This window comes from Diplotaxodon limnothrissa, linkage group LG18 (genome assembly GCF_057381915.1).
Source record: "Diplotaxodon limnothrissa isolate DT_005_m linkage group LG18, D_limnothrissa_male_GT1.1, whole genome shotgun sequence".
In the NCBI taxonomy this organism is placed as follows: domain Eukaryota; kingdom Metazoa; phylum Chordata; class Actinopteri; order Cichliformes; family Cichlidae; genus Diplotaxodon; species Diplotaxodon limnothrissa.
Window position 1 is genome coordinate 25,015,864 of NC_140613.1, and position 16,883 is coordinate 25,032,746.

General features: G+C 42.4%; 1 protein-coding gene across 1 annotated transcript; it reads left to right on the plus strand.

Moving 5' to 3' along the window:
* Positions 1 to 1,408: 1,408 nt before the first annotated feature.
* On the plus strand, positions 1,409 to 16,006 carry LOC146613734 (phosphatidylinositol 4,5-bisphosphate 3-kinase catalytic subunit alpha isoform). The gene is made up of 21 exons (XM_085376999.1): positions 1,409 to 1,752; positions 2,560 to 2,975; positions 3,120 to 3,329; positions 3,432 to 3,682; positions 4,054 to 4,299; positions 4,527 to 4,612; positions 4,714 to 4,819; positions 6,161 to 6,313; positions 6,717 to 6,851; positions 7,381 to 7,505; positions 8,001 to 8,082; positions 8,582 to 8,746; positions 8,851 to 8,954; positions 9,183 to 9,354; positions 10,357 to 10,463; positions 10,761 to 10,882; positions 11,235 to 11,313; positions 11,579 to 11,749; positions 11,905 to 12,022; positions 12,130 to 12,281; positions 13,067 to 16,006. Exons 2-21 carry the CDS (start codon positions 2,624 to 2,626, stop codon positions 13,335 to 13,337), a joined length of 3,207 nt encoding a protein of 1,068 aa, XP_085233125.1. The 5' UTR covers positions 1,409 to 1,752; positions 2,560 to 2,623; the 3' UTR covers positions 13,338 to 16,006.
* The last annotated feature ends 877 nt before the right edge of the window (positions 16,007 to 16,883 follow it).

Here is a 16,883-nt window from a genome sequence, read left to right on the forward strand (position 1 = left end):
AAAAATCAAAATAAACCAAGAAATTGATGGTTTGTGAGGGACGCACGACATAAAGGAATTGCTGGGAACCAAATGAATGTTTTGTTGCATCTCGCAAACCGTTCTCTTCAGCTGAGACATTCAGAGCAGCTGATTTTCACCTCAGAGCAAGTGTATAAATGTGAATGAACTGTCAGCTGTATAAAGATCTGAGCGCGGTTGGGAAGATGTTAAAGCATGGTAAAAATGTCTGAGAGTGCTTGTTTACAAGTGTTACATACCCGACGAAAACGAATCAATATTTGAACCGATGGAGAAAAACATCGCTGTCTGAGCAGAAGTGTCTGTGGCTGATGATGTCGAACAATGTGACAATGATAGGAAAGCATTTTGATAAACATGTGCCGCTTCTTCTTTTGTTCATCAGTTGTCCAGTTTCTTCAGATTTTTTAAGGCTACACTCCACAGCATGCCATGATAAGTGAAGTTTTCAGCTAATAGCTTTTTTGTTGGTTGTATTGTTTTATGCCTGTCAAACTGTGTTTGGCAACTAAAGAAATGGGAGCAAATTGTGTGTTTTTGTGACAGACTACTAGTAACAACATGGCAGCGCTGCCAGGTTGTCTGTTCTGTGGTGAATGATTCATAGATGTTATGTGGCTTAACAAACAAATAGAACATTGTTTTGAAAATGTTCATGTACAAGGACTGGACTGAAAATGAGTGAAAAATCAGAGACATCATGACACAGCGTACATGTGCGCTGACTCAGCCTACCAGACTAAATAAATTGATTTTGTATTCCAGGATCACAATTTTTATTGATTACATCTCTATAATAATTTTCTATTTGAAATTACATCTTACATTGTGGTAGTTCGCTGGCTGTGTCTGGCTTGTAACTGTAACAAATGATCAATCCCTCAGCATTTACAAGGTAGAAAACAAATACAGATGCACCTCTGCTAAATGTTCACAGCTTTTTTATAATGAAAGAGAACCTGATTTTTAAAACCTGCATCACAAACACAGGCGGCTGCCTGACTGCATATCCATATGCTTGAATATGGCTTCTTCAATTATCAATTTTTCAAAGTTTTAAGCTGCTCACACTCTAATCACTCAGTAATCTTGACCATTTAATCTATTCCTTTGCTTATTGAATATAGACTGTTTGTTTTACAGATACTCGAGAAATGTGTGGAAATATAATGCCCTGAGTAAATAAAATAGTGCTGCAATCGTATTTTGTAGGCTTGTTCACTTCACGTTTCTATAAAGGGTTTGGACTCTGCATGTGCAATCTGATAGCTTTTCTTTGGAGACATTTCATTTCAAGAAAACAGCGAGCAGGCAGTTTCCCGTCAATTCCCCAGTCTTATCTCATGACAAACTCCTCCACCAGCTCGGTCAGTGTGGGAAGGCGGTCCGAGACGATGAGCCTGTTAGCATCCCTCGAACAGGCTAGCTGTGTGGAGCTAGCGTGTTACCAAGCAGTGCAGTATATTTTCGGGACGGCACGATGACGAACAACAAGAAGTGTTATAGACTTACTCCACTACAGAATATTGACAACCTCGGTGGGAGCTAGGGACGTGTTTCCTTCTGAAAAGCGGCACTGTCCCGACCACCCCGTGTCACTCTTCGGATGGACTAAAGTAGCGCGGCTGCTTGGGAGTTCTGGAGCGGATGGGATTTACTCAGCTAGCCGCGGCTAATGATTGAGCAGTCCGACTAGCTTTACGGCTAACCGGTTGCCGTTAGCTGACACAGGTAAACCTAACATGTTAATTTTGTTGTTGTTTTGTTTTTTTGCAGTGTGTTTGGTTTTGCTGTTGATCGATAAAGCTATCCAGTTACTCACACAACACTGTTCACTCTTACCCTTTAATTACATTAGGGCCAGCGTGAAAATAGCGTGTGCATGAGGAGAGGTCTTCATACTGTATATGACATTGATCTTCTTGGTGAACTTGGCTAGCGTGGCTAGCTAGCTCGTCAAAGAAACATTATCTAAAGTTAAACCACCAGACAGCAGTACACATCCAACCAGTCAATGTGTATGTCAAGTTCAAGGCTTAGCTGTGTTAGCCGTGATAAACCAATATACGGGGAAATATGCTAGCTAACAAGTTTGTTTACATGATTCTCAAAGACCTTTTGAGTCCACAGCCCTGCATCAGTTCATTTCTGTCCACTTTAACTTGAGCTAATTCAACACCAGCTGACACATGTGGTCGATTTTGCGCATCTGATGAGTTGACAATTTTTGTTATCATTGGATCAGTTTGTAACGTCAAGTTGTTGGCATATGTTGTGCTGCCGCTCTTGTGCTAACCGAGCCAAAGAAACATCTGTTATATAAGTAGCACACAAATACTAAAGAGTGACACTACAGGTATTCTACAATTATTTTTGTTCGCAATTCTTCTAAAATTCTTCATAATCAGTTAAAGTTTGATGTTTCCAACTCCCTTGGATATAGTTACATTTTTGTATATCCTGTCACTGAGAAGCAGCTGCCATAACTGTAGTGAAATATTTACCACAGGCGTAATTCTGCTCCTTTCTGTTTCTCAGTTGGTCGAAATTGCTCATCTGGTAATTACTGGGCTCAGAATAGAGAGGATCTGCTGGCGAAGCCATGGCTCCCAGACCATCATCGGGAGAACTATGGGGGATGCACTTGATGCCCCCCAGCATTCTAGTGGACTGCCTTCTGCCAAATGGCATGATTCTCACGTTGGAGTGCCTCCGGGAGGCCACACTTACTACAGTCAAGCATGAGCTTTTCAAAGAGGCCAGGAAGTACCCTCTCTACCATCTGCTGCAGGAGGAGAGCTCCTACATCTTTGTTAGTGTCACCCAGGAAGCAGAGCGGGAGGAGTTTTATGATGAGACCAGGAGGTTATGTGATCTTAGGCTTTTCCAGGCCTTCCTCAAGGTTATTGAGCCAGTAGGCAACAGAGAAGAGAAGATTCTCAACAGAGAGATAGGTACAGTTCCTGAGTTACTATGCAGTTAAAAACAGCCCGTATTTATTTGGTTATACTGTGTGTTATATACACTGTATTGTGTTGTCGTTGGCTCTCCTTTTTAATACATAATAACAAAACGCAATTGCTTTTTTTCCCTTTCAGGTTTTGCTATTGGTATGCCTATATGTGAGTTTGATTTGGTGAAAGACCCTGAGGTGCAGGACTTCAGAAGGAACATTTTAAACGTTTGCAAAGAAGCTGTGGACCTCAGAGACAGCAACGGACCCCACAGCAGAGCATTGTACGTCTACCCTCCCAATGTTGAATCCTCAGCAGAGCTTCCCAGGCACATCTATAGCAAGCTAGACAAAGGTGAGGCATTTTACTCCGAGGTGGGCAGCACCCCTCACTGTGCTGGAACTGTTTTGCCAATGCTTTTGCCCTCCGTTTCATCTGTTACTTTATTTCCCTCAGGTCAAATCATTGTGGTCATTTGGGTCATTGTTTCGCCCACCAATGACAAACAGAAGTACACCCTGAAGATCAATCATGATTATGTACCAGAGCAAGTGATTGCAGAAGCCATTCGGAAGAAGACGCGCAGCATGCTGCTCTCCCAGGAGCAGTTAAAGATGTGTGTGCAGGAGTATCAGGGAAAGTACATCCTCAAAGTCTGCGGCTGTGATGAGTACTTACTGGAGAAATACCCTCTGAGTCAGTACAAGGTAATCTAATTAAATCTTAGCTTAGCTGCAGCTGATTCTATTGTACTTAGAGGGGGAGAGACAGATCCACCTCACATCAAATTATCATCCAACACAAATGTGTTCGACACTTAGGGCATGAAATTAAATTTCTGAGGAAATGTTCGGCCAGTCAAGTGTGCACGTTCGAGAAAAGCCCCACACACATCACACAAGTACAAAGTGCTGAGTGCGTCAGTTATTGCTGAGCTGCAATTATAAATTCTTGGAATTTACATTTTGATAGGCCCAGATGTGTACGAATGGCTTCAAAATGTCAAAATGACACGAGCGGCGTCAAAATGTCACAATCGCATCTACTTCAAAATGTCACTTTTATCTGTCCTCAACAGTATGTGCGCAGCTGTATCATGCTGGGAAGAATGCCTAACCTGATGCTAATGTCAAAAGACAGCCTGTATTCCCAACTGCCCATGGATTTCTTCACCATGCCGTCATATGCAAGGCGAATATCCACAGCAACACCCTACATGAATGGGGAAACAGCCACCAAGAATCTGTGGACTATCAACGGAACGCTAAGGATTAAGATACTGTGCGCCACTTATGTCAATGTCAACATCAGAGACATTGACAAGGTACAACTGCAGTACATTGTTGTCATCTTGTTTTTCTTTAAAGCTCATCTGGCTTGTTTCTCATTTGAGTAAAATTTATTCTGACTGTAATATTCCATCTCAGTAGCTTGGAGATTATTAAAAGATGTTGCACTGCGTCTAGCCGTCTCTCTCAGTCAGAAATGTGCTGAAAGAAATCGTTATCGCTTAGATTACTTTATAAATCTTTTGATTTGTTGCTGATCTAGATCTATGTCAGGACTGGGATATACCATGGTGGAGAGCAGCTGTGCGACAATGTCAACACGCTACGTGTGCCGTGCTCAAACCCCAGGTTGTGCATAATCAAAGTGTTTTGTACTCTATGATTTTACTGAGCTTTGTGGCACTAATGTGACTGATTCATATCTGTGGTTATGTTCCTGTTTGTGGCAGGTGGAACGAGTGGCTGACTTACGACATGTACATTCCAGAAGTCCCCCGAGCTGCCCGACTCTGCCTCTCCATTTGCTCTGTCAAAGGACGGAAGGGAGCTAAAGAGGTTAGCACTGAAATGTCAGCATTTTATATTAAAATCTTCAAGGTATTGTCGTAAAATTCGCATATTTTCTTTTTAAAAAATCCCGAAATTGAATCAGTCACGGCACAGTAAGTGAAGTTGGCCCTTATAATGGTCCAGTAGCCAAAGATGGTTGTTGACAGTAAGGCATTGTTAGAAATTAATCTTTCATCAACTGCTTCTGGGACCTGTGTTCGCCAGTCAGCCAACTGGAATGCAACTACAACTCATGCCCCGATCTACTCGACACGGGCACTTGTTAAAAAACACAAACCGAATTGATGGAAGTAAAATGTGCCAAAAAAAATGTTTGGGATGCCAACCAAGAAAAAAATGTAGCTGATCTTTTAAAATGACATGCTCTTTAACTATGATCGTGTCTGTGCCAAGGAGGGTGTAGCAGAGAAAGAAACAGCGTCGATGTTGCGTTGGTGTGTCATAGCCTGTGATTCAGTAGGCATTGTCAATCACGCAACCTCATGCATCGAACTCGACTGGTTTATTCTATCCGTGTCTCATCGTGTGACTTACAAGGGTTGAAAAACAGCCTCAAAAATGGTCTTTGCTCCTCTTGAATCAAACCTTTAATATGGAGAGTGAATAACAGCCTAATATAAACCAATCAGTGCCTCAGATGTTATCGAAACTGTTCTCAAAATTATTCTCTGCACCTCCACTGAATTTGGTGCAACAGAAATGAAGCACATTAATCGTAGCTATTGTGTTTTTCTTGTACCATCTCATTAGCCACAGAGTGGTTGTTTTGTTTTGTTTGCCCCCTCCGGGGTGAAAGAGGCCACGATTTAACACCTTGTTGATTTTGGCCAACAAGTGTGTTTTAATATTACAGCAAGCACTCGTGGAGAAATTATTCTGTCAGAAATGTATCAAAAGCACAAGTGGTGTATCTGCCCGACAGCCAAACAAACTAGCATGGTTTTAATTAAGAAGTCAATCAGTAATTGGCCCTTTTCCCAGCAGACCAGCAGCAGATGCGATTAAGTTTCATGGTGCGCGTGGTTTAAATGGATTTCCATACAGGAGCAGGGCAGGAGTTGGAGCTGTGCAGTCTGCCTGCTGCAGCTATTTTTTCTCTTCTTGCGGTTTTTTGTTTAAAAACCATGTTTCTATTAACAGTTATGATCAGCCAAACCAATGATGCACATGTACTTTGGACATTTCATTATCGTCTTACCTGTTCTTACTTTATTATCACCAACTTCCCTGTTTGTTTTTATTCCACTGCACCTGTCTGCTCCGTATCCACCAGATGTTGCCTTGCTGATGATTTTCACATGGATCCTTTTTACTCGTTTCCTGTAGGAACACTGTCCCCTCGCCTGGGGCAACATTAACCTGTTTGACTACACCCACACACTAGTAGCAGGGAAGATGGCTCTCAACCTGTGGCCTGTCCCACATGGCCTGGAAGACCTGCTCAACCCTATCGGTGTCACGGGCTCCAACCCTAACAAGGCAAGTGGCAAAACTTTCTTTGTTGTTTGCACTTCCAGTGTTTCTCTGTTCTGTATATACAAACATGTTGATAATAGTAGCATTGTATCTTTAATTTGCATAAACCTGAATGAATCAGGATGCAGTTTATAAACACTTGAGTTTTTGCCAGCATCTGAAGCTTTTCACATACACGCATTATGCATAATAATAACTTTTAAGCCTCGTGACCCAGTTATAGCAAAGCTGGCGACACCTTGTACAGTTTCAGTAATGCAGCAGCTGCTGCTTAAGCTGCTCGATTTAAGCAACCAAGCTCCTTATCCCAATTAATTAATTACTCATTGACACGGGCGCCTTAATTTGATTACAATAAACACCTTGAATGACCTTTTCCCCTCTTTACCGTTTTCTAAACATACAGGAAACCCCATGTCTGGAGCTGGAGTTTGACCATTACAGCTCCCCTGTCAAGTTTCCTGATATGTCTACCATTGAGGATCATGCAAACTGGAACATATCCAGAGAGCTTGGCTTTAATTACTGCCACACTGGTTTGGTAAGAGTAAACACGTGTTTGTTGGTTTCTGTTTTGCTTTGCTGGTCAGATACATGAACACATTATCTGACGTGATTTTCATTGAAGAGCTGCCACATCATAGTTCATGTGCACTCTACACAGAAAGTATGGGGGCCTATAAGGTTTATCTTTCTGTTAAATATATACACAGTTATATAATAAGGTCATTTTCTTCGCCTCTTGGTTCTGTGATGTGATTGAGAGTGGATATCCCTAATAATGTCATCTCAGGGACTCAATCAGGTGCAGCCAATCAGAAGAAAGGGTTTCCTTAAAGGGAGAGGAGCTGAAACGGATCGTTTTAGACAAAGGATGAACCGATGGGCCTCACCAAGGCTCAGTACAAGATAGACTTAGACTATTTTGAACTGTGAATCATGCAGTCACTATAGCAAATGTGGAGCTGGAAATGAGAATAATCATCCCGCTGTTATATGACAAGTGGCTCTAGAACCGACTCTGACCTCCTTGGTTTGTTTTGCTAAACTGTGTTATTTTGGTGTCATAGAGTAACAGACTGGCACGGGACAACCCCCTGACTGACGGCGACAATGAGCAGCTACGGCAAGTGTGTAACAGAGACCCGCTTTCTGAAATCACTGAGCAGGAGAAGGACTTCCTGTGGAGACACAGGTAATGATGTGTGCTGGTATGCTTTTATAAAGGGCTTTTGAGCTAGTACCCACTCGGGGCGATTCGTCTTTACTCTGCTTCAGTCTTTTTCCATTACAATTGAATAGCACCTAATGTGCCGACATCATTTGTATGCAACACAACAATGGAGGATGTAGAGGAGAGGGTACACCTGAAGCTCAGTGTATGGCTTTTTCTCAGACTGGGGTAGCACGATTTTGTTTTTTGTGTAGCCGTTGCCGGCTCTCACGACGCCACTGTCCAGTCTAATCAGTGGCATGCAGCCTGTTGATGTCACGTTTTCAGATTGACTCAGTTCGCTTGGATCCCCGGAAGAGTAGGCAATACAATACACCACCAGTACCACCTAATGGAAAACTCTAATGACAAAATGAGCAGTAGGACGAGTAGCTGCTAGATTTGTACACAGAAGTCTTTAATGCTGATGGTGGAAAAAGTTATAACTTATTTGTTTTGTCACCAATTTTATTTTAGACATGACTGCATCAATATGCCAGAGATCCTTCCCAAGATCCTCCTGGCTGTGAAGTGGAACTCCAGAGATGAGGTTGCACAGGTGAGTGCGGGGTTTCTACAGCTCATACACCTTGATATCACTTTTTAACAGTGATTGAATATGCTTACTCAAGTTCTCGACCTGTTTTTGCACATGAGCCACAGCATGACTTTTCTAGACCCAGCAGGGCTTGATGCGAGAACCTAAATGTCATACTCAGATGGATTGAACTCGAGCAGTCTTCACCCTGCCAGCTCCCTAGTACAAAGTCTGTGTGATGTCAGATTGAGCCAGTGTGAGAATAGAGCAGGCAGGCTGGAGATTTCACGGGGAGTGAGTGAGTGTAATGTGTCCTGCCTCCTTCAGCAGCTACCTAGGGAACACTACACACCTAAATCTATAGGAGAACTTTGCAGTGGTGAGAATACAACTCTGACACAGAGAATCTGTTGTCTGCAACATGTATGAAGGGGCAACTTCTCATAGTCCTTATACAGCTGTGTATTACAGGGTTGTTCAAAATCTGTGTTCTGTATTTAGCTGCCTTTTCTCATTTCAGATGTATTGCCTTCTAAAGGACTGGCCTGCTATCAAACCAGAACAAGCCATGGAGTTGTTGGATTGCAACTTCCCCGATCCTATGGTCAGAGAGTTTGCTGTGAAGTGCCTTGAGAAATACCTAACTGATGACAAACTCTCCCAGTATCTCATTCAGCTGGTTCAGGTGTGTTTAGATCAAACTAAGCCGCGGGAGCCATTTTCATTCTGCCATGTTTTGCTTGATGGACTGAAGGTATTTTCAATATATTCTCTGTGGCCGTGTCTTAGGTTCTGAAGTACGAGCAGTACCTTGATAACCCACTCGCACGGTTCCTGCTGAAAAAGGCGTTAACCAATCAGAGGATAGGACATTTCTTCTTCTGGCATTTAAAGTGAGTTTATTTAAAAGGATTTTCTTTCAGGAAGTTGGAACTGTTTGTAAGCGAAAGGTTAAAGTCTTGTTTGAGTGTTTGGCCTTTGGTACGGATGAATTTAAAAAACATACTTTGAAGATGCCTCACATTGGTTTATGTTTTAGGATTTCCAGGGAGGCAGAGTGTATTTTCTTTGGGACAGAACCTCTTAAACTTTTTTTTCTTTCCTTGTTTTTATGCGTGAAGGTCAGAGATGCACAACAAGACAGTGAGCCAGCGGTTTGGTCTGCTTCTGGAGTCCTACTGCCGGGCCTGTGGCATGTATCTGAAGCACTTGAGCAGACAGGTGGAGGCCATGGAGAAGCTCATCAATCTCACTGACCTCCTCAAACAGGAGAAAAAAGATGAGGCTCAGAAGGTAATCTGACAGCTGGCAGCTGTTTTGAATGTGATCCACTGAATCGTTTGGTTTAATCTTGACAACATCTGGACCGGCCTGGCCGCAGGGACACCACATTAGAGTGCAGTGATAGAATTTGGAGCTTTGCTTTTTCTCTCTTTTTTTTTTCCCTCTTAATTGCTTGTAGTAAAATATTCAGCCACACTGGCATAAGATATTTCATCTTTTTAAAAAGCTTTTTGTAATCACTCATTCAGTGTATTTTTTGTTATCATTATTATTATTATTATTATTATTATTTTGCTTTTGGGTCTTTATGACATCAGTGAGAGTGAAAAACCTCAATCATCTCAGAAACATAGATAACAGAAGCCCCACCCACCTGCTGTTCCAATTTTCTGTTTGTGAGGGGTAGCCAATCAGAAGAAGGGATGCTGGACTTAATCAGCAACCTCCTCGTTTAAGACAGAGGATGACCCGAGGAACTCCACAAAGGCTCAGCATGAAATAAACAAGGATTATTTTAAACTGTGACTCATGCAGAGCAAACCCAGAAGAGTCAAATGAAAATATTTCATTGAAATGAGAACAATGGGTCTCTTATCCTTATAGTACTAGTTCCAGTTAAATATGGAACTTAAGGTTAGCAGTCGTTAGTAGTTAGTGAACTTAATATGTAGCTACAGGCTATAAAAATGTTTTGCTACTAGTTGCTATGCCAGTCACACGGGTTAGCTTGGATGGCTTGGTCATGTATTAAACCAGTATGAAATGCCCAGTGCCCATCCAATCTAAATCTACCTGGTGCTTCTTAGATGGTTCAGCATGGCCACCAGAGGGTGTATGTCATTGCCTGAAAGCCCTCAGTGAAGGAGCATTACCTCATTGTGAGAGATTTTGCTGAAGAGAAGCAGCAGAAAGTTGACTGTGATTGCTGCATATGAACTTAGGCCAGCCCGTTTATCCAGTTGCTCAGCACCTGAGGAAACTAACTGTCACATTTGTTTAATCCCCTCTAAGGTTCAAATGAAGTTTCTGGTGGAGCAGATGAAAAGACCTGACTACATGGATGCACTGCAAAGCTTCACCTCTCCGCTGAATCCGGCACATCAGCTGGGAAACCTCCGGTACTTCAGCACTCTTATCTAACGCAGTCCGCTCAAATGGTTGGCATTTGATTTTTATTCCCCCTGCAGGTGATGCTTTCGCCCTCTCCTCTCCGAGGCTTGAAGTATTACCAGATGTGATAAGAGCTGAACAGTTTGGTTCATATCAAGCACATTAGGACCATTATGAACTGAATGCTTGTAGAGCTCTGTTGCTGTGATGAACACAACCACAATTACAGAGGGCTTTCCTCCTTTCCTTTTATATACATGTATGTGTATTTTTCCTGCTAAAACATATCCATGTCTTTACTTTAGCCTGGAGGAATGCAGGATGATGTCATCAGCAAAGAGACCTCTGTGGCTTAACTGGGAAAACCCAGATATGATGTCGGAGCTGCTCTTTCAGAACAATGAAATCATCTTCAAAAATGGAGATGGTGAGTTGTGCCTCTACCTCCGCCTGTCTGTCCTCTCCTCAGCGCTGACACTCTCAGCACACACACACACACAGACCTGCCGAGCATGCGCACAGTTCAGCCTGCGCTGCGTCGTTTCATGCTACATAAATACAACTATAACTGCGCTCTTAACGCAGAACTCAGAAGGAGCAGTGCTCGTATTTGACCCCCGCTTCACGGCAGCAGGTTGTGCTTTTTTGCTGCAGCGTCTGTGACCAACATGACTTTGAAAGCTCTGCTCCATAATGCATCATGGAGTTGATCAAAGCAGCTCAGCAGCTCATATTCACCTCACCGTTATCCACCTCCTTGTCTCTTTTTGCCTCTGCAGATCTGAGACAGGACATGCTGACGCTACAGATCATTAGGATAATGGAGAACATCTGGCAGAACCAAGGCCTTGATCTCAGGTAGGCTCCTCACTTCGTCATGACAGCAGGGATGCAGGTATCCATTAACAGGCACCGGACCTTTCATGTTCTGCGAGCCATACTTGAATGCAGATTAGCAGGCAGACCCTGCCAGCCACCTCACGTCATTTAATATAAAGTCCATCAGTGCTGTCTTGAGATAGAGAGATATATATATATATATATATATATATATATATATATATATTTTTTTTTTTTTTCTTTATCGCCTTGCCTCTCATGTTTTCTACGCTTCCTCTTCCAGGATGCTGCCCTATGGCTGTTTGTCTATCGGCGACTGCGTGGGTTTGATCGAGGTGGTGAGGAACTCTCACACCATCATGCAGATCCAGTGCAAAGGAGGCCTAAAGGGGGCGCTGCAGTTCAACAGCCACACTCTACATCAGTGGCTCAAGGATAAGAACAAGGGAGAGATGTGAGCTCAGTAGAGATGTTAATTAATGTTAATTATTAATGCCAAGCCTTTTTTTTTCTATTTCTACTTCCTTTGTGACGACATCTGCATAAATTTCCTAGACTGCCTCAAATGATTTTGGCTTTTTTTTTTTTTTTTTTTTTTTGCCGTCTCAGGTACGACCAGGCCATCGATCTGTTCACACGGTCGTGCGCAGGCTACTGTGTAGCTACATTTATCCTGGGCATAGGAGATAGGCACAACAGCAACATCATGGTTAAAGATGATGGGCAGGTAATGATTACAGCCACTTCTGTTTCTGAGTTAAACTTCATCTCTATACTTTAGATTTTTTGGTTTATCCTTTATAATTTAATGTGTCATATTTTCTGTGTTCTCAGCTGTTCCACATAGATTTTGGTCACTTCCTTGACCACAAAAAGAAGAAGTTTGGGTACAAGAGGGAGCGCGTCCCCTTTGTGCTCACACAGGACTTTTTGATTGTTATTAGCAAAGGAACGCAAGAGTGCACCAAAACGAGGGAGTTTGAAAGGTAATGCTTCACCCACAGCGACGCTGAAAGGGTGGATGAGGTGCTTTTTGAGTCCTCTTTTTAAACTTTTTTGTTACAACAAATGACTCAGCACAGCAACTAGTCTGTGTAAAAATAAAAATCTGAAGGTGTTAGGAGAGAAACGGAAGAAGTAAATAAATATAAATTAAATGGTATGCACCACAGGCTTGTAGCAAAGACAAAAGATCAGACAGTCAAGCCGTGACAGATGTGGCCGCTAGTGATCTTATTGTAAACACACACCAAAGGTTTTCTGTCACTGATGAGATCTGAGAGCAACAAAGTGACTGAAGAGTTTGTGAAACAAAGATCCGGAGCCCAGATTCTCATAAACTGTTTCCTGGCGGAATGACGCAAGCTGCTCAAATGTTCCATAGAAATTCTGGATCAGGTTTGTCATTTATCCAAGACATGGAAATGTTTTTCCTTGCAGCGTATGCAAGGATGTAGTCTAATGAAGCTGATGTCCGCAATATTATTCCAAATTGGATGTCCCGAAAGAGATAAGGGGTCCATGTTCAAAGACTCTCCCAGTATCTTTTGCACCTCCTGCAAAAATGTCTAGGGAATGAATTTTTGGACACAGCCAATCACAGTGTGAATAGGTTCTAATTGAGGTCTTGCACTTCAAATGTAAGAAAGTCGATGATTCTTCTGTTGTCTTTGACTGCACACAGTGCCAGATTTAAAATAGCAGCAGTCTCTGGTGGGTAACTGGGGTGGGTAACAGAACTTGACCCTGCTCGTTTTGCTTCCCTCTTCAGATTCCAGGAGATGTGCTACAAAGCGTACCTGGCAATCCGGCAGCACGCCAACCTCTTCATCAACCTCTTCTCCATGATGCTGGGCTCGGGAATGCCTGAGCTGCAGTCGTTCGACGACATCGCTTACATCAGGAAGACCCTGGCCCTGGACAAGTCGGAGCAGGAGGCCCTGGACTACTTCATGAAGCAGATGAACGACGCTCACCACGGCGGCTGGACTACCAAGATGGACTGGATCTTCCACACGATTCGCCAGCATGCCATGAACTGAGGAAAGAATGGTGGCAGCAGCAGGACACGAAGAACCACAAGAACAATAAAAAATAAGCAAGTTGTTTCCCCTAACACACTAAGGCCTGGTGAATATTTCTGCCAGTGCTTGACTCTGAAACTTTGCCTGCCAGCGAGACTCAAAACGAGCACGCTCAGAAGAAATGCCTAAATGCTCCTTTTCCTTCTGAAATTTCTCTCCCTGCATTATGAACTTAAGAAGGTGGAGTTAAATTTCACCTGTTGTCTTCATAGGAGCTAAGCTAGCGTGGACCTGGACAGCATTGGCCTTTATGTGAACCAAGTATAGACAGGTTACATTTTATCTTTTTATTTTCAAAGCTTCTACAACCATCAACATTAAGAGAGGAACTTCATGAAGTGATACACGATGAGCACAGCTAGCTTTTTATAAAGAGAGATTGAAACCGAATTATTTCAACTACCTATTTTTGAACTGATGAAGGCGGGGCCAGGTGAAGATGGGGCTGTTGTTGCAGCGGGCAGCTCACCTGCCAGGTACTCTCAGAATTTTCCAATAAGATTATATAAACACTGAACAAACCTCAAAGTTTTTTGGGAAAACCTCAACTAAGCATTTAACACTATTTGAAGAAATTGCAATGATGACCTATTTGTAACCTACCCGTGTACAAATCATGTCCCGTCATATAAGTGACTTTTTGTACAGCAGTATATCCATATACTTGTATGCATTTGGTGCACATATTCCTTTTTGAATCTATTCTCTACTGAGCCAAAGTACTACATGCATAACTCCACTAGTCAGCAGTCTTATTGTTAAAAACAAACAAACCCCCCCCAAATAATCACTACTATTCCAAGTCTTGTGTGTACTCTTAGCACTGATGTCTGCAGTATTTGTTTTTTTTCTTGTCTGTCAGTATTAGTTTGTGTCACATGTAGAGGCACAAACGTGTCATCTATTCAGTGCACATGGACCCGAGAAAACCTTTCTGATGACCAGCTGGTTAGGGTTCGTCTTTCTTTTTCTTTTCTTTTTTGGATGCCCCAAAATATGAATTTGGCCAAAAGCGTTTTTTGTTTTTTTCCCCCCTTTTTGTTTGTTTTTGTATTGCGCTAGTTTGTTTCAGGAAAACAAAGTTTTTGCTCAATACGTTAGTTAGAAAAAACATTTTTTAAGGTCATCCTCATCACAGAGTCTCGGAACATTTAGCCAGCACCAGATTCATGTTGGACGACACTGACAGGTCGATAAACGTCAGGCTCGATAACTCGATATCAGCAGATCCCTGTTTTTTCCTGTTTGGTGGTTTTATTGTCGTTTAGCTAACACGGGTGGGAAACAAAGGATGTGCGGTGTTCATTTCGTGTGCTGTGCAGTTACTCTATGCAAGTCATAATACTATAACATGTACTGTATACTGATGTCGGGCACAGAGGGAAGCGCATCTTCCCCCTGGCGTGCTCGCACAGAGAACCGTCGGTGGACTTTGTATAGAAAGTGCATGGAAGAAGGAAAAAACCCAAAAAAACTCACTTAAGTTGCCGTGTAACAGTATCGTCTACTTCCCAGCAGAAAGAGCTGTGCAAAACACCTCTGCACCCTGCCTTTTACTTGTCCTTGAGAAACTTTGGAGCTTCGGTCTAAGCCATGTGTTTAAAAAATAAAACAAAAAACAAAACTTTTTTGCTCTCAATCACAGAGAGCAAAGAAAGAAAAGTATCCGAAGTTATATTTTTGAAACCTTCCAAGTGTCTTCTTCCATACCTGTGATTGTTGCCCTGTGCGTGGAAGCGTGGCCGGCGTTATCGCTGCACAGACTCTCGTACGCGTCCATAAGTGTTGTAGCTTTACTAAAGTGATGCCTAACAGGGCGGTTTCCTGGAAACGTTAAGTCTGTTAAAGTAAGCGAAGTTTGAGCGAGGACTTAAAACTGCTCAGGAAACTGTCGACTGACATGCACGCACTTCTGTACGGGATACAGAGCAGTGGGCCGGACCCGAACTGACAGAGCTAACCCTCACATATACTTTATAGAAGCCCTATCTAAACCACGCTCTCTCCCTTTGTACTTGTTTTGTTTCTCACACTGCATTATGCATGACTATCTACTTTTTTTTTTCTTCGACCTGATGTTGTCTACTTGAATTTCATGTATAGAAATGACCTTGTTACTTGTTTAAGGTACAACAAAGTCACAGTGAAGTTAACAGATACTGATACGTGTGCAAATGCTTTCCTTGAATAACTACAGAGGTAATATATTTTTGTATTTTTTAAATGTAAGCAATCTCATGAGTAACGGCTAACCAGGAAAAAGGCAAAAAAAAAAGTAAAAAAAAAAAAGGAGGAGTCACGTGTAACATTCACCATCCTCACGCAAAATCCAGCAAACAGCCTCTTGTCATCGAAAAGGATGTGACTGAAGGACAAGGACTTGGTGCTGCAGTTGGAGTACCATTCTCACATCAAGTGGAGGGAATTTTTGCCCCAAGTGGAAGTCTCTAAGCACAACGCGTACAAAGAAACTACCCTGCATGTTTTAAAATGATCCAGACCCATGCTAGTTATCTTTCCACCTGTATATGTCAGAAAAAAAACACCTCAAATACTTCTTTTTAGTCATCCTCATATCACCATGTCTGTATGCATTCATTTATTGTGCTGTTGAATAAAAACATTTCTCCTCGTGAATAAGTCTGTCGGTTTATTTTACTCGTTTAAAAATTTAGGTCATTTACAAGCCACTTTTTCATTTCCATGCTTACAAAAAAACAACTCCAGAATAATATTTACACAGTGAGCCAAAGCCATGAAGAGAAGCATTATAAAGGTTTCCATAGAAAAATACAAAAAAAGACTTATTAGAAGGGTCTGTGCAATATGGCACACTTGTGAAATGACTCCCATTAACATTATCTAACATTAAATGATTACGGTAAGAGTACCGTAATTGATACTACTGTGCAAAAGTCTTGAGTCATTCCTCATGTTTTTATATGTTGCTCAGAATTGAGAAATAAGTGCATACATTTATTGAAAAGTAAAAACATGGAAACTGTATACAAGGTGAAGGTTGGCAGTGAGTACTTTATATGACTACCTTTATTCTTCATCACAGCCTGAACCCTTTTGGGCAGCTTTCTTGTCATTTTGTTAAGTAAATGGTCTGTATTTGTATAGCGCTTTACTTAGCCTTACCCTAAGGACCCCGAAGCGCTTTACACGTTCAGTCATCCACCCATTCACACACTGGTGACGGCAAGCTACATTGCCCGGGGCAATAGCGGCGAGGCTGCCGGGCCCTCTGACCACCACCAGTGGGCAACAGGTGAAGTGTCTTGCCCAAGGACACAACGACCGAGACTGTCCGAGCCGGGGCTCGAACCGGCAACCTTCCGATTACAAGACGAACTGCCAACTTTTGAGCCACGATCGCGTAGTCCTCAGGAATAGTTCTCCAGGCTTCTTGAAGGACATTCAAAGCGTATCTTTGGATGTTTACTGTTTTTTGTGAGGTCCAGGATCTAGGGAGCGATAATGTTGCATTCTGCATTTTTC

What these genes read in the sequence shown, in the direction of transcription:
- LOC146613734 (XM_085376999.1), top strand. Translation starts at nt 2,624, where the DNA reads ATGGCTCCCAGACCATCATCGGGAGAACTATGGGGGATGCACTTGATG. An exon ending in GTGCCGTGCTCAAACCCCAG is followed by an intron (nt 4,613 to 4,713) that starts GTTGTGCATAAT and finishes TGTTTGTGGCAG; the next exon opens with GTGGAACGAGTGGCTGACTT. An exon ending in AACCAAGGCCTTGATCTCAG is followed by an intron (nt 11,314 to 11,578) that starts GTAGGCTCCTCA and finishes TTCCTCTTCCAG; the next exon opens with GATGCTGCCCTATGGCTGTT.